This window comes from Gallus gallus, chromosome 1 (assembly GCF_016699485.2).
Source record: "Gallus gallus isolate bGalGal1 chromosome 1, bGalGal1.mat.broiler.GRCg7b, whole genome shotgun sequence".
In the NCBI taxonomy this organism is placed as follows: Eukaryota; Metazoa; Chordata; class Aves; order Galliformes; family Phasianidae; genus Gallus; species Gallus gallus.
In genome coordinates, this window is record NC_052532.1 from 10,736,325 (window position 1) to 10,761,525 (window position 25,201).

General features: G+C 33.7%; 1 protein-coding gene across 5 annotated transcripts in view; it reads left to right on the forward strand.

The window, feature by feature from the left end:
• The window catches only part of CACNA2D1 (calcium voltage-gated channel auxiliary subunit alpha2delta 1), a 359,566-nt gene that overhangs the window by 308,628 nt on the left and 25,737 nt on the right, over positions 1–25,201 (forward strand). The window contains exons 16-29 of one of the 5 annotated variants that reach the window (XM_025151418.3): positions 407–475; positions 1,311–1,385; positions 2,325–2,399; positions 5,927–5,983; positions 9,958–10,029; positions 11,166–11,237; positions 15,078–15,139; positions 17,229–17,305; positions 18,547–18,561; positions 19,240–19,300; positions 21,013–21,110; positions 23,634–23,718; positions 24,009–24,071; positions 24,982–25,085. In XM_025151418.3, the coding sequence (XP_025007186.1) occupies positions 407–475; positions 1,311–1,385; positions 2,325–2,399; positions 5,927–5,983; positions 9,958–10,029; positions 11,166–11,237; positions 15,078–15,139; positions 17,229–17,305; positions 18,547–18,561; positions 19,240–19,300; positions 21,013–21,110; positions 23,634–23,718; positions 24,009–24,071; positions 24,982–25,085 (985 nt within the window). The other 4 variants (XM_025151425.3, XM_025151441.3, NM_001177322.5 and 1 more) reach the window with 4 other exon arrangements.

Sequence of the window (25,201 nt, forward strand, 5' to 3'; positions counted from 1 at the left end):
CTTTCTTTCTTTCTTTTTCTCCCTCATTCTTCTTTTTCTTTTTCCTATTTTTCTTTTTCCTTTTTCTTCTTAATACTCTAATCTAACATTTAACTATAGTTCTCCCAGGATTTTTCTAATGTATTATAGTTCAACATTCTATATTATATAGAATATTCAGATTTAAGGATACAGTTCAACATGACCAGGACAGACTAGGAAGTTTGGCAGAGAGGAGCCTGATGAGATTCAACAAGAGCAAGTGTAGAGTCTTGCATTAGGTTCCCCTGCATTAGGGGGTTGGACTCAATGATGATTTCTAAAGATCCCTTCCCAGCCTTACAATTCTGAGATTCTATGATTCTGTGAATATTTGTTATTAAACTGAAAAATCTCTTTATCCTTTTTGTATGTGTTTATTTCTTAGGAGCTGGGCCTTGTGATTACAGGAACTCTGCCTGTCTTCAATCTAACAAAAGAACAAAATGGAAAAATAGTAAGCTGTTATTTAAAGCAAGCAAGCAAACCATTAAATTTAATGCTAAATTCTTTGAAAAAATGTGCATTTCCATATAACTTTCTACAATTTAGTTGTCTTTTATGTCAGAAATAAATAGGTCAGCTCTAGTTCCCTGTTAATATCTTGGGAACAAGGAAGTTCAGATCGCTCATTTTGTAGTTCTGAGTTTCAGGGTATGACATTCCTCGTTTTATCTCTATGACCTGGTGGCAGTGAGAATGAGCTAAGTGCTCAGGAGATGGGAAGTAGAAAGTGACATTTTTTAGGCCTTGCCAGGAAGGGAAGCCCAGCTGAATATATAACAAATCTGTGAACCTATGACAATTCAGGGTAAAAGGCAATGATGCAGACTTTAAATGAATTAGTCGTAGTGTTTATAGAAAATAGCACTGTGGGTACTGATTAAGATCTAAGTATTAAGTTTTCCTAGTGCTGTTACAGTCTAATAAGTTTAATGGTCAGCTGCCCAACCTGAGGGTGTATTAGTAGGTCTATATGGGTGCTAGTAACTCCTAATAGTTTGACAAGCAATATGTTTTGCTTGTTTTGTTCTTACAGTTATTGTTTGTTCATCCAGGAATGCATGCATTATCGTCTTCTGAAACAATTTCCATACGCTGCACTAAATTGTGTAGTTTTAGTCACACTGGTTATTATTAAAAATATTTAAAATAGGACCAGTAGTAAATAGGCAACTTTTCAAGTACTTTTGTCAAACAAGAGATGAAGGCAAAATTTAAATTCATGGACTTGCAGTTATTCTGTATTGCAAATATGTCAAACATGATCTGACATTTTGGAATCTTGCTAGAATCAGCTGATTCTTGGAGTAATGGGGGTTGATGTCTCTCTGGAAGATATAAAAAAGCTGACACCTCGATTTACGGTGAGTTGGTTGTGTTGGTAGTTTTTCTTTATATATGATTTATGTTCGATTTCTTTGTGTGCTCTTTCATCAGTCATATAGCAATGACTGGATGTGAGTCAAAACACCAGCAGGCTTCTTTTCGTATACTCTTTTCCATTGTGGTAGATTTTCTGACTAGCCAAATCTGGGCTTCTGTGTGAACTGTCCATCAGAATGCATCTGTAAAAGCCAACTTTTACACCAGGGAATATATTCCAAGTATTTATTATTCTGTAGCCTTAGGCATTGCTGTTCAGATGAGTGCTTGATTCTTACCAGAGTCCAGAGTATACGATTAACTATAGCTAATAATAATAATACTTATCCTTTGTAGAGGACATTTATTTGTAGAAAAAAATCTTAAATATATGTCTGTCTATACACTATTCAATATGATTGATTTCTATATTTAGACATCTAGCTAGGGAATTTCTAAGAAAATAACCATTACTGTGGAAAACAACATCTGGGGAAACAAAGGAACATCATGAATTTTACCAAATGCCAATACAGAATCTCCCATTTAGGATGGGAAAATCCCATGCCACAGTACAGTCTGTGGGCAGATTGCCTGAAAAAGCAGGAAAGGAACAAGGGAGTTCATAGTGGAGGACAAGTTGAATAGAATTCAGCAATAGGTCCTTATAGGAAAGGTCAGCTGTGTAGTGAGCATATTCAGTACAGTTCTTTCAGTGAAGGATTGGGCCTTGTGAACTCCAGATCAGCACAAATTATCCTCCTAATTTTATGATTCTAAAGGAGTAAACATTTTTTTAAAATTTCTTTAGATTAATATCTGACAGCATGATGCCTGAAGCAATATATTTTTCTCAGTGTAACTATTGCTGTAAAGCTACTGGTTAGTCTTTCTTTATTACTTAAGGATTTACTATGCTAAACTTCATTTCTTTGTTTTAGCTTTGTCCAAATGGATACTACTTTGCAATTGATCCTAATGGGTATGTGCTACTTCATCCAAATCTTCAACCAAAGGTATGATAAACTTTCTAATTTTGTTCACTGTAGTATGGGAATATTGTGAGAAGTAACATGAATAAATAAGAACTGCCTAAATTACCAGAGAACAATAATAAAGAATTCTCCATTGTGGGGTGTCAGGAAAATCCACGGTGTGGATTTTGGCATCATCCAAATACACTTAGGTAGTAGCAAGAAGATGAGCAATGATTTTTGTTTAATTTTCTTATAAGTGAAATAAGAAAGATGTATATTTTATACAGACATCTATATATATGAAGTAAGTATTTCAGTATATATATTAACAAAGAAAAACAAAAGAACAAACAAAAAACCAACTAGAGATAGGTGTAATACTACAAAAAGGTTTTACTGTGTTACAAGATGGCATTAAAGCAAACTCAAAGGAGTTTACTAGTGTACCTTTATTATTTGATGTTTTCTCATTTCAGAAGTTTAAACTTTCATACTTACAAAACCACAGAAATCAGGGATAAGCACACATTATTTTTACTTGTGTTTTCATATTTGTTTCTTTGCTTACATTCTATTTACCAAAGATGAAACCTGAGCTGCACAGATGGGGTGGATCACACCATTTACTCACTCCCAGAATGCTAGATTTTAATTCAACTTACGAAAGGTCTTTCAGATATAAAATCTATCTAAATCTAATTAGGATGTGATTTTTCTCAAAGTTCAGTAAACTTTAAAACCCAGATTTCAGTCTAGTTTCATATTTGATAGAAGTAGTCCTAATCCTGTATGGACTGATAAATTGCATGTATTGCCTTGGAGAAGTTGCCTCCTTGGCTTTGATGACATACTTCAAGGTGAATGGCTGAATGTTTTTCAGAAATCAGAACTTCAGTCTTTGTTTCAGCAAAGGATTGTCCCATGTCATCAAATCTTCTGTTTAATGGAATATTTCAAAATGCTTTAATTCTGTGAGAAAGAAACTTTGAGCAGCTTTGTCCCTCAAGTTGTTCACAGTGCATAAATACATCATTCTACAAGAGAAAAAAAAAAGGCTAGATTGGAATTAGCAAAAATAAATAAAACCACTGTGGGTTGATAGAAATGTATGGATAGTGTACAGATAAAAAAATTAGAATTAATGATGAATCACTATAAGAACAAGACATCAAAGAACATATCTTCATAGTTCAGGTGTCAATATTAAAATTTCATATTTAGACAGTATGAGCAATCTCTGGGCAAGATAATTGCAAGTTGTGAGTACAGAGGCAAGAAAGGCAACTGCCCTCTCTTGTTTGTTCACTAGAAAGTCCTACTGTAACTACAGAAAGGATAGCGGACCCCTTGTTCAGTACTTCATCATATTTAACTTCCAAAGGCAGAGAATAAATGAAGAATTCATTTACACACTTTAGTGATTCATTTAATGCTCAAGCTGAGGGAATTTGAATTATGAATATGTGAATTAATTTTCTCAAGTAATGAATATGTTTGAAATCTTTTGCCAAGTGTGTAGGAAAACAACAATAACAACATGCTTTTGGAAAAGGAGTAACTTGAGCTTAGCTATTGATGGAGTATCGCTGTTGATTTATTTCAAGACTACCCCTTTAAAAAAAAACACAAGAAAAAGATGGACTTTGTGTAGGTTTTAAAAATTTACAAGCACTTCTATTTCTTTACATACACATTTGATTTTCATGATGTGATAAAAAAATAGAAGTTTTGATTTGATGATTATGCTTTGTGAATTATTCTGTGACAAATAATTGCATCATGCTCTTCCCTAGAGATTAACAGAAATTCAGATAAAGGCAGGTGGTTTACCTTTTCCAAATTAAACTAGAATTTTGTTAACAGAAGGAATATAAAATGAAGCAATGTAGCATTCTTATTTTAAGTATCATATTGTGAGGAACTAATGAATACGGGTTCTGTTCACCTCATGTGCAATTATTCTACAGTGTAACACTAAAGAGTAAAGAACTTTTGTTAGAGAATGAAGAACTCAGTTTGTTCCAGCTATACCTAGACAGACTGCAGAAGATTACTAGGAAACTAACTGTAATCGTTTCTTCGTTCTTTTTTGTTGTTGTTTGTTTGTTTGTTTGTTTAATTAAAATAATATAGAATAATATAAATTTAGAGTATGTTGAATAAAATGGTATTTTATGTGATGTGTTTTATTTGATAGAATAATGTCTACATATAATATTAAGCATATGCATTATTATTGTTGTTGTTATTAACAGTTACACAGACTAGACTTTTTCACTCCCAGTTTGTTTGGGGTGGTGCATGCTATACAGACTGATACAAGAACTACGTTTTAAAACTAAGGTACACTATAAAGAAAGATGTATGTAGAACTCATGGACTTTCTTTAACATGTCATATTAATTTTAGTTGAACATCCTGGTAGCCATTAACATATTAACTAACAACATCTTAACCCTCTTTGGCAGCAATTTTTCAGTAGATGTAAGCTAAAACATAAGTACGTCTTTACCTTTGAAGAGGTGAGGGTGTATTAAACTTTCAGTAGTACCTTCTTCTGAATGCCTTTCCTTCTGAAAATCTGTTATCTGAAATCAAAACTGGTTCAACACAACATTTTGGGAAATTTTCTTGCAGTAGCATGTCACACACACACACACACACACCCAAAAGCCTTTGGAAACTCTGAACTTGTAAATCTGTTTCTACAACTGACAAAAAGTTTTAGAAAGTCAGATTGAAAACACGTAAAAAATCTGAAGAACTTTCCTTGTACTTTGTTTTGTGTGTGAAAACTTTATCAAAGCATAACATTGGAAATATTTTTAACCTTTCAGTTTAATACAGTTTTAAACTAAATAAAATATATGTATTTATAATTTTATATTACACTTTTAAACAGATGATTTTATATTTTTTCTGCCTATGTACTCTGTGTGTGTGTGTCTTCCCATTGTCCTGAGAAAGAGCAGGTGCCTGTCTCGCCAAATAAATGTAGCCACTGGATTGAGTGGTTAGTTTGCATTAAGTATATGTTAACAAGATTAGTTTAATTAGATAAGATTTGAAAAAAATAGTAGATAATTTTGTTTTTTATAACTTTTTCTAAAAATTAGCATCCTTTTCTTCATTCTCATTGTGGTTCTGAATAAAATCCAGCTAATGATAATTATAAAATCACACATGCTTTCAGTATGCTTCAGTATTTGGTCCTATGGTTTACATTTTTGAAAGAAAGGTAAGAGGAAGGTAGATTTAAGAGCAGATAGAACAGTAAACAGAAGGTGAAACTTTTCTTCACAATTTATTTCTGGTAGAGTATGGTGGGAGGGAAAGCTCTGTTAACTTAATTCACGTTGTTTAAAACATATCTGGTTTTTGTTTCTCTAGACAAAACCTATGTGCAATTCTGACACTGAGTTCAGAACTAAGCAGAATGAGGGTTAGTCCCTGGCTCCAGTATACGTGCACTGGAGAATATAGATGGGCAGGAAAGATTTCACTTCTATAAGTGATCTGTTTATTAATAGCGTAAAAAGTAAATTACTGCTTTTTTGTTACTTCAGCAAATTGGTGTGGGCATACCTAAAGTTAATTTGAGAAAAAGGAGACCCCATGTACAGGTAACTTTGGATGGAGGTGATTAGTGCGCTAGAATGCATAGGCCTGGAATTACATTAGAAAGCTTCTGTCCTGCTTACTAGGAAAAATCTAACTAGAGAACTGTTTACTTTGACAAACAGCTTCCAAAGCATGAAGCTTGCATCCTTCCTTGTTTAAATAATAAAAAAAAAAACATGTTATTGGCTGTAGCGAAGGGCATTCCATTAAATTATGGTGTTTTACTAATAGGTGATAATTAGAGCTGTGCTGCGAAAATTATCTTCAGATTTTGAAATGAATGTGAAGACTAAGAAAAAAAAAAGGGGGAGAGTGAGAGAGAGACTACTTGTGCTGGCTATGCTTGCATAAACCCTAAGTTAAGAGAAGATCATTTTCATGATTTTATTGCCAAATTTAATTGTATAGTATATAACATATAAGAATTTGAGCTATTTAGCTTTTGCTTTTTCCACTGAAGTCAGACTAGGACATACGTTTTACCTGTTATTTACATTAGATTTTTCAGACTAGAAAATCCAGATCCAGAGGATTAACTGCCATCAACTCGAAGGGGAAAAGGAAATTCAGTAAAATTTATGTAATGCAATCCTTGAGCAGAAAACACCTAATGAAAACTCAATAAAAATAATTAAAGGAATAGACTAACAATGTTACTGGCAAAATAATGAAATTAGATGCAGTAGACCATATTAACTTTTTATGTATATGTAAATATATAATGCAAATCCAGTGGCTTGCATAGCAGCACCATTAAAATCATAGTGTAAAATCCTGATCTAGTTCAATTTAGTGATTTCACTGAGTCGCAAGTGGCTGTATTTATACCATGTCTAGAAGACCATCTCCAGACTACATTTTTTGTATAGGTGCTGGAGAAATCAGCCTCAGAACATAAAACATCTCAGTGTTCAGAGCACAGCTAGCTCCTCAGTGGGTCATGGCATGATCTGGCTGTGGCTGGCTTATCGTGGCTGTACCATCTGCTCAGGGATGTGCAGCTCTGGAAAAGCACTGGGCATCCACCCATGCTGGAAGCTGTTCTTGTGACTTCCTCTGGGGCCCAGAATTTTTCTGCCTTCTCACCATTATTTGTTTAAAAGCCTAACAGCCCAAATCTTCATTAGGGTCCCAAGTACGAACATGAACTAGATTCCTCACACCAAGGAATAGAATTCCTTCCATAGAATTTATGAGAATACTGACCTTCTCAAAATTTTGATATTTTAATATATACTTTTTTATGTTGCTGCACCAGTTCTTTCTTTGTTTCCTTCTTGATTTGTCATTGAAGTTATAGAACTTTGCCTTTATTTTTTGTGCTGAAAATGGATTGCATTTTCTTCATTTGCATGCTTCATTGCTAGTGATTTACTTCTGTTTTGTTTTATTAAGTTGTGCTGGTGAATGTAGTGGTGCTGTGCTTATTCTAGTCATTTTGTGTGCATGACTGGATAAAGAGAAGAGCAAACTGATCAGTAAGTTTGTTTCTTCATGGCTTAGAATAAACTGTGCAAAATGGCAACCTAGGAAGAAAAAATTATGGAGCCCAAACACTGGTAAATACACATTTTTGGGGGGAGGGGAAAAAAAACGCATAGTGGGGAAGAAAAGTCTTCCCATTAATATACTAGTCTAGGAATTTTCCATTGTAATCTCTAATTTCTTTGTGCCTCTAGCACATCACATATTGTATTTCTATTTATGCTTAGTTTACTCATCTATTAAATATCACTAATAAGCACCTTATAAAGAATATATGGTGAATAACGTCTTTAAAAGAGCAAACAAAACCTGTGAATGTCTACTTGAGTTTTGTCAGACTGTTAGTTTACTATTTGTCTTTGGGACTCCTTAACTATGGCTAGCCCAGGTTATCATTTGAAATGAATATTGACCTTGATTTGATGTGATGGCTTTTTTTTTCTTTTTTTACCATTTCTTTTCTTCTCTGTTCCTTTTTGTGCTGGAATGGAATGTGAACTTCATAAATGCCACTTCTGCCATGGCAATGCCTACATGCATGCTGTTTGGGTTTGACCATGCTATTCATTATCCATTGCATGTAAGAAAATGCATTTTTTATTTATTTTTACATTTTAGCTCTTTTGCTATTTATTTTGAGAATGTGAAATGTTGGGAAAAGGAAACAAAATGCATTAGAAAAAGGCTATATTGAATGTATTGAATAAGCTTAGAGGGTTTTTTTGTTTTTGTTTTTTGGTATTAAAGTTACTAGTTTTGTCTATCTTAAATAAATAGGAACATTAAAATTACTTTGAAGTTATCAGTAGGAAAAAATAGCCAGATTCTTTATCTGAAATCTTTCCAGTTAAATGAGTAAATATCTTCACTTTTACATTAGTAGACAGCAAGTCTGACTTGCTAAGAAAGTAAATAATTCCATAGACTCAGAAACTTGTACATTTGTACCTTAAAAACATGAAAGGGCAATCTTCTGTAACTATTCTGTATTGCAGTCCTGAAAATAAAGACTACCATTAAGCACCAGATTATTATGTAAAGGCCTCTTTTATCAGCTATTCAGAACATCTTTTTTTCCAGTATGAACTGGAAATACATATATAAATTGTGATGAAGCACGCTTTCATAGAAGTCACATGTACATTTGTCATGCATCTCTGCCAGAGTATATTGCCTAATTATGTCATGTGCATGAAAGCATAAAAGGAATATAAACATCATTTTCAAAGAAGGGACTTCAACGTGTCCCTTAATTTATTATAGCTGGATCACTGAAATCCCCTTAAAAGTTCATTATCGGAAGTTACAGAAGTCTTGAAATACTAGTATCAGCCAAAGACATACGTTCTGTGTTGCAGTGACATGTTCTATGTTGCAATTTTCTACAAGAGAACCAGTACTCATTACATATAAAACTGTGCCAATGCAGGAAAAAAAAAAAAAAAAAAATCTTGAGGTCTTTCCACATACAAAGCATCCTATTACAAAAATACATGTATTATCAATCAGAAAGAATGCAAATAAAATGTTTCTTTTCTACCTCTAAAATATCAGATTTAAATGGTTAAGTAATAGGCTCTAAGTTACTTCTTAAGATCCTTCATTAAATGGATGTATTAACTGAGTGATGATAATTGAGGATTTTTACACTGTATTTAAGATCAGTTAATTATATTTGGCTGCAATACAAAGTCTATAGGGCCTAGTTAAAATTTCTTTAAAAATAAATAAATAAATGAATAAATAATAAGACAGATTCCAGAAAGTTTATGTGGAAGACATCTCTGTTCAATTAAATGGGAACTGCAACTGACAAGGGAGCAGAGCCTGCTGGGTTGCTGAAGCTCGTTCAGCAGAACTTGACCCAGTGCCAGAACAATGTGGTAGATGCATACCACTAGATTTTCTGTGCTGGTCAGCATCATAGTGGATGGTGAGCATCACAGCTTACTTGCGTCTTAAAGGTGCCAGACCACAGAAATTCTCTGCTGTAGGTTTCCATCTCTTAAATGGGGAGCGCAGTCAAAGCTGCCAGGTGCTCAGGGAAATACTCTAATGCTCACAGTAAATGGTATTTGTTTTTTGTTATAGTAAATAACAAAACTATGTAATAGTTACAGTTGCCCCTTTGAATGGAAGATTCAACTCTGAGGCTTCCCCAGACACTTATTTTCTCACCTTACTGTGGCAAACCAGCAGTAGGGAAAGCAATTTCCCAATACGAGCCCCCTGCTTGACAGACAGTGGATAGTCACTAGTTGTTAGGGATAATCTGCTTTTCTCTTGCTCACTTAGCCTCTCTATTCAGTGAAATAAAATAAATGACAAAGACATAATTCTTCATGCTGTAAGAGATAAAAGTTAATGGTAAGTAAGCCCAGTTAAGTAGCTTACTTCAAAACGAAGGGATTAGAATGATTTCTAGGGACCTCTCTGTAACATTACAGTACTCAGTCTTTGTTATTTGATTATTTAACATCTTCTGCTTCAGAATCCTAAATCCCAGGAGCCAGTAACACTGGATTTTCTAGATGCTGAACTGGAAAATGATATTAAAGTTGAGGTGAGATTCACTAGTTTCTTAGTACCTGCTGCTGCTTGTATTTTACTGTATAATACTTGAGAAGAAATACATGTTATTGATTTTGAACGGGAATCTATTTTGCCAGAAGATAATCAACTTAAAATTTCTCAAGATTGTGACCTTATAGAGTAATTAAATTACTATGAAAGATTACTGCAAATTGAGCCCAGTATTATTGTTAAGCAAAGACAATATGTAATATTCCTCTCATTTTTTGAATTCACTATAATTACTAATTAAATAATATTTCTTCAGTCTTCTTTATTAAGTTGTAATTTTAGGGAAGATAAAATTTGTAAAATTTTTTAAAAACAAGACAGTTTTTAATAGGATGTTAATATATTACCTGGAATATTTTAAAATTGTTTTTTTTCTCTGCAACGACAATGATTTTGACTTATGCAAACTTATTGCTGTACTGAAACCAAGAAGGAACTAAAAAATCAAGTTACTGAAAATGTTGACAATAAAACTAATTCCTGTGTATATTTTTCTGTTATTAATTTTATAATACATTGCAAAATCTTTTTTAAAAAAAAAAAGTTTATTAATGTTCAGACATAGAATGGAGCTTTATTTTAGGTTTTTGAAGTTTTCAAACAGACATATTTTGAATTTGAAATTGATTTTTCATGATGACAATAATCAGCACCTTTTGGTATCTGTTGAGTTCTGCCTTCACTTTTTTAGAACTGCTGCTTCAGAGAGAAATTACTCTCAGACTGGTCTGAAGAAGGTATTTGAAACACTGCAACTAGCTGAATCAGATGAGTTTGGAAGCACTAGAAATGCTAGAATAAACTCGTTCATACAGAATTCATACTCTCCCTTTAACAAAACAACAAATGTTTTTATGAGATTGTCTTCATATGCAAAGTATACCACAACTGTTATTTCATAAGTCTACTAATTCAGTACGAATTTTGATAAAGCAACTGCTAAATAGAAAAGCCTGAAAATAGAAAACTTAAAAAAAAAAATTAACAGTTGTGACTCCAAATGCATTACTATTTTCTGTGTCTCTGTAAAATACTTGCAATTGCTGAAAACGTTAATCATGTTATATGCAACACCTTGTTCTTACTTTTTTAATTTATTTTTTTTATTGCTTATAGATTCGGAAAAAAATGATAGATGGAGAAAGTGGAGAAAAAACATTTGAAACTCTGGTCAAGTCCCAAGATGAGGTAAGACAGAAACACAGACAATTACATTTATAGAAGCAAACGAAAACATCAAAATACTGTGAAATGGTGAAAAGGTGTTTACTTTTTTTAATGTTAGCTTATGTTGCTTTTTTTCCCCCCAAGATTTTCTGTTTCACTGTATTAGAGTGTCACGGAGTTATCTAGATCAATCTAGATAAATCTATGCCCGTGACAGGGGGGCAGTAAACCCGTGTGCCCCCTGGCTCCCAAAAATGGGAAGGGAAAAGGAAAGGAGTAGGGGAGCAGGAGCTGGGCTCAGACAAGGAAAAAGAACAGAGCAGCGGCAATGATCTAAGGAGGAAACGTATTCTACTAACTATGATATCAGAATGCAAGATAACACGATATAGTACAATCTAATTGAAAGTAAAGGTAATAAATCAAATAAAATAAGAGAAAGTTTCCAAAACTGTAAGGCCTACCTGAATGAAGGCACGCAGCTTGGAAGCACACCCACCCCTCTGCCTGGCTGCCAGTAAGAGTGTAAGCCTGATCCCGTGACTTAGATCCCGTGATTTCCATGTTGTATCTTCCTTCTCTGACTGTGAGGACCTCAGGAATATGTAGTTCTTCTTCTCTTTTGAGAAGCAGGTATCTGGAAGGTTGTCAATCCATGGAACTGGAGCATTAACCCTTTAATTACCCGGGCTGTACATGCTATTATGATGTGGAATACCAATAACAAAATTACAAAATGACAGAGAATAAAAGAAAGAATGTATTCATGAAAAGGAATTGTTTTGACTGTTGATTTCTTTGATACATCATTAATCAGACAGTTGTTGATGAGGTCTTATGCTCTGTTCACCAAGAAGTAGACCCAGCCTACTTCTGTGCGTAAAACTCAAAACCAAATACTTAATTTGTTTACAGAGATGTTTGAGAAGCAGATTGATGGTTTGTATTTCAGTTCAATAGATAAAGTAATGAGAAAGAAATTAACATTTATATGCCACAAACGAGGCGTATTTGGGATAAACAAAGTCATTTTACAGCTGTCCTGTGTTCTTTTGCTTTCTGATCTTGTGCTTGTTGAGTTCTTTTTAATTTCATGTCTAAAATTTTCACTCCAGACAGATCATTCTGAGTTTCTCTAATAAGACAAATGTATTTCATAGCAATAGGAAATACTGAAATATGATATGGATCCTTACATGTATACCTTTCTTCTTTGGAACTGTGATGAGAAGAAATAATGATTGGTTTGCCAAAAGAACAAATATAGCCTGAGTGTGCCCCACAGTTACAGTTCTAAAACAGCTTTTTGAGACTGTTGCAAAGAGTGTCAAACATCTTGAAGATGGCTGATGTAATGAATTATTGCAAGAATATGAAGAAAATATCAGACAGATAGTACACAACCCTTATGTGTATTATACTGCAGTGTCTAGGTAATTTGACTCTGTGTTATGCATGATCTTCTTTCTGATATACCCTATTTAGAACGTGCAGAACCTCACAGACTCTTCTTGAGTTGAGAACTCCACTTCAGTGGGGGCAGACAAATGTGAGTGTAGATAGTTTTATCTGAGCAGTGGTGGTAATGATGATCAAGAAGCCATGTAAATGGCAGTGATGCTTTCCTAGTTCTGTCTTTGAGGCAAGCTGACTTAACTCAAATTTGACATATTTAAATTGCCCAACTGCAAAGCATGCCCATAATATTCAATCCTTAGAGTCTCGTGATCACCATAAACATGCCCACATTACTTCTGTGTACCAGCTTCACGCTGCTTTTCACCTCTTACCCTCTTCTAAAGCAGAGGCCTGGACTAACAGTCCCTATGCCTTCAGCTAGGCCTCTCCTCTGTGCTTTCACACAAGAAGGGATCCATCCCAGACCTTTAGTAAGCCTTTACAATCTATAGAGGAATGCCATTGTGTGGAAAAGTTCCTCTATTGGAAGATGGTGAACAAACAGGGCATTCATGGTACAGTGGGGATAAGCCCCATCTGATGTCAGTTGTCCTACATCTCTGGTTTCATCAGCCCATCTTGTCTGAGGAAACCATCATACTATGCCTCTGCTTTGTCCCCTTATTCTGAACGGAGGCTGTTATTCATGACCACTGTTGAAGAAGAGCCTTAAGTCCTCTTGTAATCTGTGTTGGGGATAAACTGCTCCTGAATGGGACTGACTTACGAAGATATGTCAGGCATTTATAGATCTGTGCTGTTGGTTTGGTTAAGGAGAAGCTTTCCAAGTCTATGGGTAAAAAAAAAAGGTTCTGTGTGAGTGGTCAGAAAAGCAAGAAATTAACAGTAAAAAAATTACATTAACAACATTGGAATTATACAAGAAGTTGCATTCATCTCTCAAATTTTGTGGTACATTGTGAAAAGACCAGAGCAGTCATTCCTACAGCAGTTTACCAAAAGAGCAAGGGAGAGGAATCATTCACATGGGTAAATGCTGGCATCAGCTACAGCATCAGGAGCAACATGATGTTCCTGGGTGCCTGAGAATGTGTCAGTCATGCACAGCCCAGACCACAAACTGTATTTGAATAGAACATCTCAAGCTTTTTGTTCTCAAATATTTCAAGAACCAAATGAAAGTAATTACCCTCTACTTACCTTGCATCGTGGTCCAAGATTTTTCCTCTGCTTGGACCCCTTGGAGAGAAGGGAGCAGCCAGAGCTGGCTGGCAATGGTGACAGCTTCAAACTATTGCATTCTCCCAGCTCCAGGCTGCTAGAGCCAGAATAAAGCTGCTTCAGACCATGGGCCATGCATGAGCTGCTCATCACTTAGTATTTGATAGCTTCATATATTTTCTTATAAAGATGGCTGATGTGGTCTGTTGCTCTGTACTGACAGTTGCAGTCTTGAGGCTTGAAATTGATGTCCTTTTTGTTTTGCTTTTTGGTTTAAGTTTGCATTGCTTCCCTTTTGTATTTCAGCTGGCCCCAGCAGTGTCCTGGGAGATGACCTCATAGTACAACATAGAAACTGGAGTCATAGCAAGCGTGGGTGGGGTGTGCTGGAGTCTTCCAGAGCCCCAGGGGCTTTCCAAGTAACAGAGAAGATGCCATAGAAACAAAAGTGTTGCCACATTTGGGCAGCTGGGGTAGGCAGTAGTGCAAACTGAAGGATCACAAGAACTGAAATAATGTGTAGGTTCTTTGGGAGTGACCAGGTAAGATAGAATCAGATGGCTCACTAATAAAGTAGGCAAGGGTAAATGGGAGCAGACATATGAGGACATCTAATATGCAGTGTTATCTTTGGAGGGAGCTTTCAGCCAATTTGCCTTCAAGCATACTCAAAGCACTGGTGGCAAGAGCATTTCATACCAGTCCTGTTCTTCTCTTCCTGCCTTCCCACCTTGGGAACTGTTTTTCTATTGCCAGTGTACATCTACAAACCATGGCACTATGCATGATTTAGAGGTGTCACTGCAAGTTTCAAGTATTTAGCTGTTCTTGAGCTGAAGTAATAGTATAGTTGCATTACTAAAAATAAATAGGATAATAAGGGTGTCTGTTTACCTGCATATAAAATATACCAGGACATTAGCCACAAACGCATCTTTTTAATTTTTTATTTTTCCCTAATGAGTAAGTGGTCTACACTATTGCACTGAACTGAAAATAAGCAACCAGGTAATGAAAGGGCTTTGAATCACAAAAGTCAAAAAAGACGCCTCTTTTTTGTTATCGTGGTCATTTTTGCCCTTTTGTTTTATTACAGTGAAAGAAAAGGCATAGACATATACTTGTGGTACCTTTTATCATTGAATGTAATGTTGCAATGCAAAAGCTGTTTCTTTGAGATTTGGAATTAATAATTTGTTTCTTCATTAATATTTTTTGTAGAGATATATTGATAAAGGAAATCGAACATATACATGGACTGCTGTGAATGGCACTGATTACAGGTAACTCATCTCTGTTCTCTGACTTTTATGTAGTTAAATGCCCTTTTCATTTCTTTTGGTTAGCATTTATCATGTTACGCTTTCTTTACTAGTTAAGTCAGGACAAGTCATCTCACCTGTGGGATTTGCTGGGTTCCATTAAATATTTGCAGCACAGAATTGTGGCTGTGTGTGAGGACCAGAACCTCAGTCTTCTTGCCAACCATTGAGATTAACAACTGGTGCATTTCAGCATGCAGGAAAAAAAAGGATTTTATGGTTGAATCTTATTTTCTCCTGCTTTCTGTATTGTTATATGCTTTGATTCTTAATTGTACACTTTCTCTTAGATTCCTCCTCTTATTTTATAATTTCTTTGTATTTCCTCTATGTTCTTGTTTTAATATGCGTATTAGAAGAAAGATGCTGTATTTTCATCAAAATAAAAAAAATGGAATATAATGTTCTGTGCAAATCTCTTACAATCAATGTTGCTTATATCATGACATTGCTAAACTACCTGCCAGATCTTAGGGGCAGGAACTATGCTACTGATTATCTCTGAAATGTATATCTATTTGTGACAAATTTTAACTAATTAGCACCAATACTGCTTTGTATATGAAAGTCATGTATGAATGGCAGCAGGAGCAAGTGAAGGATTTTGTAAAAGCTTGCCCCTGTTGAATGCAACATTGTTGTGTCTATCATACCAGAATCATTTAATCACACAGGTTTAACTAGATGGTACAAATAGTAAGTCAACTTTTTTTACAAAAATAATATTTTTTATTGTGATGAATTACAGCAGTTGCCAACCAAGCTGGTTTTCTGCTATGGTCTGTACCAGGTGTACAGCCAATATGAATGCAAACATGAGTTTATAAGCAAAACCAAACAAAGCAGTTTGCAGTTTTAACAAGTGAACATAGATATAACATTTTATCTTTTATTCATCACTCCATTTTTATTTTCTATTACTTCTATCATTATATTCAGTGGGAAGATAATTTTTTATCATAGTATGCCACCTAGCAATTGGTAAAGAATTACATTTGATTTATATGCATTCTTAATTCAAGCTCCCTGGCTTGAGATTCAGCAATAAATCCATGGAGTCACATTGCAGCACCTATTACACATAAAATTATAGATTTTAATTAGCCATTTCCGTTAGCAGTAACTGCTAATGGCAAGTAAACTGTGAGTGATTTCCCTAGAGGAGAATTTGTAGAAGACTATCACCAAATATGCAGCGCTCTCACTTACATGTGCCATTTAAATAGACTGTATCATTAAAGGTCATCTCATATATGGCCAATTGTATAACTTCTTCTTTAAAGTTAATTTCTGCATTAGAAACCACTGCAGTTCTGCATTCATAAAAACTGAGTAAGGATGCAGTATGGGAGATGTTACCTCTCTAATGATGATTTATACCTCTTGTCATTTATATACCTTTTTTAAAACAGAGCACTTCTCACTTCTACGTGTGTGTAGAGTTAATGACAAGAAGAGATCTTGTTTCTATGTGTTTGTTTTCAAGAAAAACATGTAAAATAAAAGAAATCTGCATTGCAAATCTTGAATTATTGCTGTGTGATGTTCAAAAGTTATTAGAAGTGACCTCATGATTCTGAAAAACATTGTAGGGCTTGAACGTAAATTAAATACTGCTAGATATTTTTCCTAATATATGCCAGTAGGTGTTTTATTGTAAGTAGAGTTTGTCATATGCTGCATGCAAGTAAGTGCAGTATTATATGCTGCTTCTTACAGTCAATCACCATGTTGACTTGTGCTAAATTGTAATGTGAAATGTCTTAGAGAAAGATATAAGAAATCATGATTTTTTTATTTTTTTTTTTAATTTGTCCCTTGTCCCTGGGGGAAGTGCATTTGGGCCTAAATTTGACTTTTGACTGTTTGACATTGTTGAACCTACTTGTACCTATTACAAAGTATGAGGCTGGTATGTCTCCATGTAACTATTTCATCACATGAGGATCCAATTTCCAAACTTCTTAATGGTTTCAAAACACGAAGAAGCTGAAATTAGAAAATGGCTGCAAATAACATAATTGTTTTACTTGTCTTGTTTCTCTTGCAGTTTGGCATTGGTGCTACCATCATACAGCTTTTATTATATTAAAGCTAAAATAGAAGAACCAATAACTCAAGCCAGATGTAAGTATCATGAAGGTTCCCTGGTTTTGTCAAGTATTGCCAAGTCGCAGATTCACATAAAAAAAACCCCCGAAACTATGTTTAAAATTCATAACTTCTTTTGAATTCACTAATGTTATCATAATGTACCCAAAATCTGGAGCAATGATTCTAATTCATTGTAACATCCAAGGTACAAGAAATATTCTATAAAGATAGAATATGTGCAGGTACCCCAGTTTCACTGACAGCCCCTTTCCCCTTGCTATGTACCTACAGAATCATTGCTTTTGTGTATCCTCTGTTGCTGTCTTTTAAGGGTCTGGACACCATTTTTTTTCATACATTTCATCAGTATTTAGTTAGCTAAATACTAGGATAGTAGTAAAGCTTATTTTATTTTATTTACAGTAGTTGCAGTGTCATATTTAGCAAATTATGTCTGATGCCTGCAGAAATAGATAAATGTAAAAGCACTATTTCATTTGGCTTGCAGCTAGGTTTTTGTTTTGCATTCTAAAGATAGTTTTACTGGATGTTTGTAATATATATATACTACAAGACTAATTTTAAGCCATTTACAGATTCTGGAGAGGTAATTGGGAATTATACTTGTGAGTAATGAAAAGCTTTTCATTCATTAGATGTAGCTAACTAGATCTAAATAGAAGATTTGTGTAGTAATCTAGGTAGTAAACAAAATAGAACTCAGCACATCCTTTTAGTATTTATCCAAACTTGTAAAAATGTCAAGTTTGAATAGTGCTGTGAATCTCTCTGACAGGTATAAAATGCTACTTTAGAGAATACTTGGCTAGCACTCAATCAGTGTCCTCTACCTTCACTTCCTGGGTATGAAGATTAAAGCAAGTTTTTAATAATCAGGGATTTATTTTCATGACTTTGTCATACCATAAGTAGTTTAAAATTAAAGTTTTAGTGAGTGGATGCAGTTCTTTTTATGGATTAGATAATCTGGTTTCACACTTACATGAATATAACCTGCAGAACAGACCCTTGAAATAGCCACCATGGTGGCTAGCACAGAAGGTACTTGAGAAATGACTGATGAAGACATATTCTCCAGTGTTCAAAGATGTTTGTCTTTTTTCCAGACTAAAACTGTACATAAGTTGAACCTTTGATCTTTCTATGCACAATATTTTTATTCAAGGGATTGTTTGAATAAAATATTGTTTTGTGATCCCTTTTGCTTTACCCTGTTTCTTTCTGTTTCCCTGCTTTCTCTTTCTGATGGATAGTGGAAATCAAAAAGGGCAAGTATATTCTTGTTGCTCAATTTCCTTCTGTTTATTGCAGTTGAAATTTTTCACTTGTATTTCTATTCCTACCGGACATTCTCCTCTGTATTCTTCATCTCGGGACTTTTCCCTTTGGGTACCACAACAATAGAAAATGAAAAAGTTGCTAAGTGTTTTTCTATTTTCATACACATTTCAGTATGTTGCTAATCTCTACTTGTTTGTCTGGTCCTTTCACCTGGTGTTCAGTAATGCCAGCTTTTGAAGCCATTATTATTCAGGTAGCACTGACAGCGATGGTTACATAGGCGAGGTTTTTTAAACTTTATGGCTAAGAGCTCTATAAGCATTTTCCATGTTTTAACAAATCTTTGTCCCAAGTGTTTCTTTGTATCAGACTGCAATTCTAATGTAATCCAAATTTTCATGCTAATTAAATGTCACCTCTAATTAGGTTGTTAGACATAGTATTGTTGCCAAGTGTGTGTTGTATATAATAATCAAATAATTTCATCCAAAACCGTGAAATACTGATAAGTATACAGTAAATTAGTAGGAAAGTGTTGCAAAAATGAACTTTTTTTTTTTTTTTTTTTTTTTCACGGATGTATGCAAAAGCTAGTCAAATGTTTGAGAAGGAAAATTATGTTGGTAAGTCATTTGCTTACTTGATTTCACTGTTCATCTTTGTAGATTCAGAAACACTGAAGATTGATCATTTTGATGAAGCTGGCTATACGTTTATAGCACCAAGGTTGGTTAATTTCCCAGTAGTAAGTATTATTTCAGCAATTAATAGGAATCAGGTTAAGGATATTTAAAAAAATAGGGATTCGAGAAAAGATTTTTTTTATTTATAAAAAGAGAAAAAAGTAAATTCATGTTTTTAAAGATCAGGCTTTTCTTCTTGGCAGACCACATCTTCAGGCTTTCATTCATTTCTGTGTTAAACAAAGGGAGCTGTAAAATCTGATATGTCATCATTTATTGATGTTTTTAATTGAAGTCTTTTACTCATCTGTCCATTTCTTGTGGTTGTATCTTTTAAGATTTTACTGCTTTGTACTCTAGCTTCTCTTCTATGGAATAGCTACCATAATACTTACCTTGATTTTTTTATATATATATATATATACATTTTTTTTTTTTTCCAGTTCAAAAAGAAGAGCTTTAAAGCTCTCTATCGCTTATGGATTAATTAATTTTTGACTCATTGAACATAGATATTGATTGCATCATTGAAAATTGATTGAGTCAATTTGTTAGTTCCTTTTTCTTTTTTTTTTTTCTTCCCTGTGCAATTAATGCAGCCTTCGTTGCCTTTGTAATTATGTATTTATTAGGGAAACATAATAAGAGAAATAGCTCTGAAAAATTAAGTTCCTTTGGAAGTTAATTATGGTAAATACCCTACCACAAAGATGATTCAAAAATTATTCAATTTTTTTTTTAATTCTTTTAAATTTAGATTCTTTTTGATTGATTTATGTGTAAGACTTATGTAAGACATAGTCTTCTACCTTCAAACGTGTTCTTGGAATACCTGTTAATTTTTTTTCTGAAGGACTGAAGTTATTGATGATCAATTGTGCCAATTAGGAGTTTCCAGCAAGTTATGAGTTATAAAACTGATCTACGTGAAAAAAATGCTTAATATGGAGCTTTCTGTAAATGTGAATGTTGGCACAGTACACCAAATTATGCCTGTAATCTTTAAGGTTAATAATGAAATAAGTAAAGATTAATAAGATAGCTTAATAAGATACTCAGGGTTCTTTTGGTCATAAAGTTAATTTAATATAGATCTGTTAAAAAATGAACTCCTGGCTTGACTGCTGAATGTTCTTTACATTTTAGAGTTATTTAATGCCACTCACCATCTAATATTTGCCATGAAAATGCCCATTGACTTTTATTGTGCTTGCTTGTATTCAGTGAATTGCACATTGAAATACTACTTTCCAACATTATGTTTAAAATAGTTTACTGTTCATCTGGTTTGCATATGTCAAAACAGAAAGCATTTATGTGTATGGGGTGTGTACCTTATTAAAATTGTCTTTAAGACTTCACAGAAGGTAGGATCTCAGCCCATAAATCCAGTGTTAGCTGAACATTAAGTGACAGTGTCTCCAACAGCATTCCACGTACTTTCCAGTACACATTAACCCAGTAGGAGTATAATTTCACCGGGCATTTCCTTGCTTAGTTTACAGACTCTGTACAAGTTTGGATTGTTTTTTTCTGAGAATCTGTGCCTTATCTAACACATAGTTTTATGATAATTCAGATTTAGGCAGGCTCCTGAACCCTGATTTCCTGAAATACTGACTATGATCAGGAGTACTGCAGTGGTTCCAACCATTCATAGTAGTGGCACAGTCCTCCTTAGACTTTCAGATTGCTAATCTGCTTCAGAAATATACAAAGCAAGTCTGAGAAGGCTGATGTTTTATTGTTTTTCAGAGAATATTGTACTGATGTAAAGAAATCAGAAAATAACACTGAATTTTTGTTAAATTTTAATGAATTTATCGATAGAAATACTCCAAGCAGTCCATCATGTAAGTACTCTTTTCAATTCATTGATTTTCTTTTTCTTATAAATAATGCTTACTCATAAATGAGAATTAGTCAATCTGAAGGCTTTCATGCTCAAATCACATATTGTTGTTTTTTTTTTAATCTCTGATTTTTTTATTTTTTATTTTTTAAATAGGAATATACCTGGTGTTGGACTTTTCTATCTAAGATAGACTGCAAAATTAGTTTGGAACTTTATAGGTTTGTTTAAGAATATTTGCAGGGCATTATGCATCCCATGTTTTGCATGCTTCCCTTCAGCATTATGTTATGAAGCAATCAGCTACTACTTTGTTTTACTGAATTCCAAATATTTCAAATTGATAGTTTTTCCTCTTGAGCATATCAGCCAAAGAGCATCTCAAGATGCCTATTTTCTTGTCAGCTTATATAACCAAAATAACTAAACAGAAAGCACTGAGAACCAATGTAAAAACCAAAATAAAAGATAAGAGAGTTATATTGCTGTTTCACAGACTGGTTAAGGAGACTTCACTTGGGCTTGAATTGCTTAAGATCATAGATGGATATAATTGCTGCATTGGTGAGCACTGGGCTTTGAGATAGTACTCACATATTAAAATTTTGCTTTAAAATCCATTTAGAATGAGTTTAACATTTTAATCAAACCACCAGTATTACATTAAAGTCCTGTTCTCATGAAAAATTAAATGTTTGGATTTTTCTTTATGCATAGAAGTCTGGTTAGCATTATTGATAGTTTATAAATAATTGGAATAAGCTTTTTTTTTTTTTTTTTCTTTTTTTTATCCTCGCTTTTTCTGTACCACATTGTTGTATGGGATCACTGGTCAATTTGAGGTGAAGGTCCTGCCTTGTAACTTTCATCCAGAAAGATGGATGGATGGTGTCATCCAGACATCATAAGAATCTCTTTGCTAGACCATGTATTGGAAGGACTGAATGCTTAAAAAATCTCCCAATGAAATCTCCCAATGAAACTGTCTTAAAAACCTACTTGGGGGATGGAGAAGAAGGGAGTTCTTTTTAAAAAAGTTAACTTTACTCACTTATGTCAATGAATAACCAAAATGTTTCTTGAGTCCTTTGACTCAAGTCTTGGAAGTGAAAACGTTTGTCTCAAATGATTAAATCACATAAAAAATGAAAACTCTGGTTTAATACTCAGTAGTTGTACAAGCCAATATTGAGAGTTTATGTAGTTATGTTGTAGTATACTCTAGGGCTTAATAAGTCATTATGCCAAAATATTATCAAAGCATAAAATGTGTATGTTCCTTCCTTTTGTTATAATTAAGATACATAAAAAAATATTAGAGGAGTCTGTATTAGTGAAAATATATATCACCCTGGGAGACATATTCTAATACTTATACTCAGAATTTTGATTTAATTTCTAGTAAGATGTGGATGCAACGAGGCATCCAACAACAGTACTCTAACTTATAGTACATACTGTAATGTGATAGCATACTTGTGTATAAGGGAGGTGAATCTGTGGCATTACCTAAAGGTTTACATGGCCAAGCCACGTATAAATATACCTAATCAGTGTTAAATTAATGTATTAAGATGATGTGAGAGAGTGGAGAAGACTGAAGTAAAGGGATTTTCTGGATTTTCATTGTTCCCCGGGAATGTTCAGTCTCCTCTCGAAAGCTGAGCACCTGGAATTTTGCAGAATTCAGAGCTGTGGCTTTGAGTAAAAATTCTAACGCTGCTTTGCTGTGTGAAATGAAAGACCAAAAGCCAGATTTTCCCTTTATGTTATTCAGTTACAGTTCAGCTCCATTGTATTTTCAGTATTGATAAAATATTAAATCTGTATTTAAATCCTTAGTAAAATGCATTCTTACTTCAGTTGACCATTCCTAGAAGTTTTGGTTTTTTTATGTTATACTAAAAAGTATGATTGAAAAGGACTGACTTCAAGACGTCTACTGAAAGATATTTAAAAACAACATATCCATCTAAGCCACTCATTCAGAAGAAGACAAATACTTGTATCTTTTTTGTTCTTGTTATTTCTGTTTCTATTTTTTTTTTTTAAGCTGGGACTTGACTAATTCAAATTTAAATATTTAAATATATATTTATTGTGGTAATTATCTCTGTTTTTGTAACATGTAAGAGAGTAACTATTCAGTAAAACTTAAATGTTTTGTTGAAACTTTTTCAAACTGGGATATAAAGCATTTGAATGAAAGAATGCTTTAAAAATAAGTTTATTTCTAAATTAAACGGGGCCTTGGAAAGTTGAGACCTGGTGCTATAATTGATTTTCGTATTCCTTTGGTAAAAACATAGGTTTTTAGATTTTAATAAAGGAAAAACTTAAAGTCAAGAGTTTCAGAACAGTTTGTTTAATGTGCAATATTTGACATAACTTGAAGTTAGTCAGAATGACCACAGAAAGAGCCTAATTTTGGTGGTGATAGCATCTTAACAACTCAGAATTTAATTTTAGTAGGTTAATCCCCATGTCATATGTTTTCAGACGAGTGTCTTGACTCTTTTACTAGGTAATACTGATATGGTCATTAGAGTTCTGCTGGATGCAGGATTTACAAATGAACTTGCCCAAAATTATTGGAGTAAGCTGTATCTGTAAGTATTCTTTCTATTGATTATTTTGTTGTTGTTGTTGTTTTGTTTTGTTTTGTTGTTTTGTTTTTTTTTTTTAATGAATTTTGGAGTCTGAAAAACAAACAAGAAGCCTGAAAACTGAAAAATATAATCTTTCTCGTGATCTAACAATGTAATTCATATTCACATATAGAGATACACAGTTAATCTTTGCACAGGGTACATATTTAAATCACTATTATGTACCCTTGACATAGGAACTCAAGAGAATTTCAGTTAGCTTTTACTTTAAATCTTATTTTTGTTTGTAGTGATGGAGTTGTTGCGCAATTTGTTGTTACGGATGGTGGAATTACAAGAGTGTTCCCCAAAAGGTAAATGTTACTATAAAACAGTATAAAATGATAATGAAAATGTTCAAATCTGCTCTGATAACTATACAATAATATCAGTGATTTTTCTTCGATATTACTTATATCGCTGTTTGAAACTGATCTGTAACCAGATCAGTGTAAAGGAGTAAAAGGAATACCCATGTGCTGACAGTGGAACCATGTTAATTTCTAATTATTCCTAAGCATTCATTTGTTTGATGAGCTCGCAGTCTGCAAATATTGTAGAGCAGTAGGTGATTTTTTTTTCAGACTAACAGGAGCATACTGAATAGTTCAGGGACTTAAGAGAGAAAAATATCTTGTTGCCACAGGGGGAAAAGAGAATGCTAAAGTACATATATAATCACCTAAATATTGGTGATTGGTGGCTCAACTATTCCTTGACCAGGAATAGTGAGGGTATGGGAACAGATATGCTGTAAATGGAAAAATAACCTGATTTCATAGGTTAGTCAATGTTTCCCCAAAATGCATTTTACTATCAAGATCAGTTTATTTTTTGTTCTGGTGTTATTAATGTTTTAAAGTCTTTTAGAATACTGTTTTCTTAAGATAGCAAGTGGTATCAAGGTTTGTTTATATTTTGATGTAAATAGTGCTGCAGTTATATTTATCTCATCTCAGTACAGCTAAAAATAAGGAGAGAAGGTACATATTGTACCAGTAATACTTTTTTTCCCCCTCAACTTTATGTTTTACTAGTTATTTCTGGCACTTCACCAGCTAAAACTAATGAAGTCTGAGAACTATATTAGTGAATCTCACATTATTTACAACTGTGAAATATTAAAACAAATGAAAACAACAAAACCCTGTGCAGCACAGAGATGCTAACCATCTTTTTTTTTTTTTTTTGATTTTTTTTTTTTTGATATTTTGTTGCGATTAGGGCAGGAGAAGATTGGTTGGAAAATGCAGAAACTTATGAAGTCAGTTTCTATAAACGGAGTTTAGATAATGACAACTATATTTTCACAGCTCCATACTACAACAGTAAGTCATCACTGTTCTGAAAGTCCAGAGCTAGCTAGTGCAATATTTGAATATTTCTGGAAGTTTCCTGCACCAGTGGAGTTCAGTGACAAAGGTTGCAAGTGTAACACTTGAAA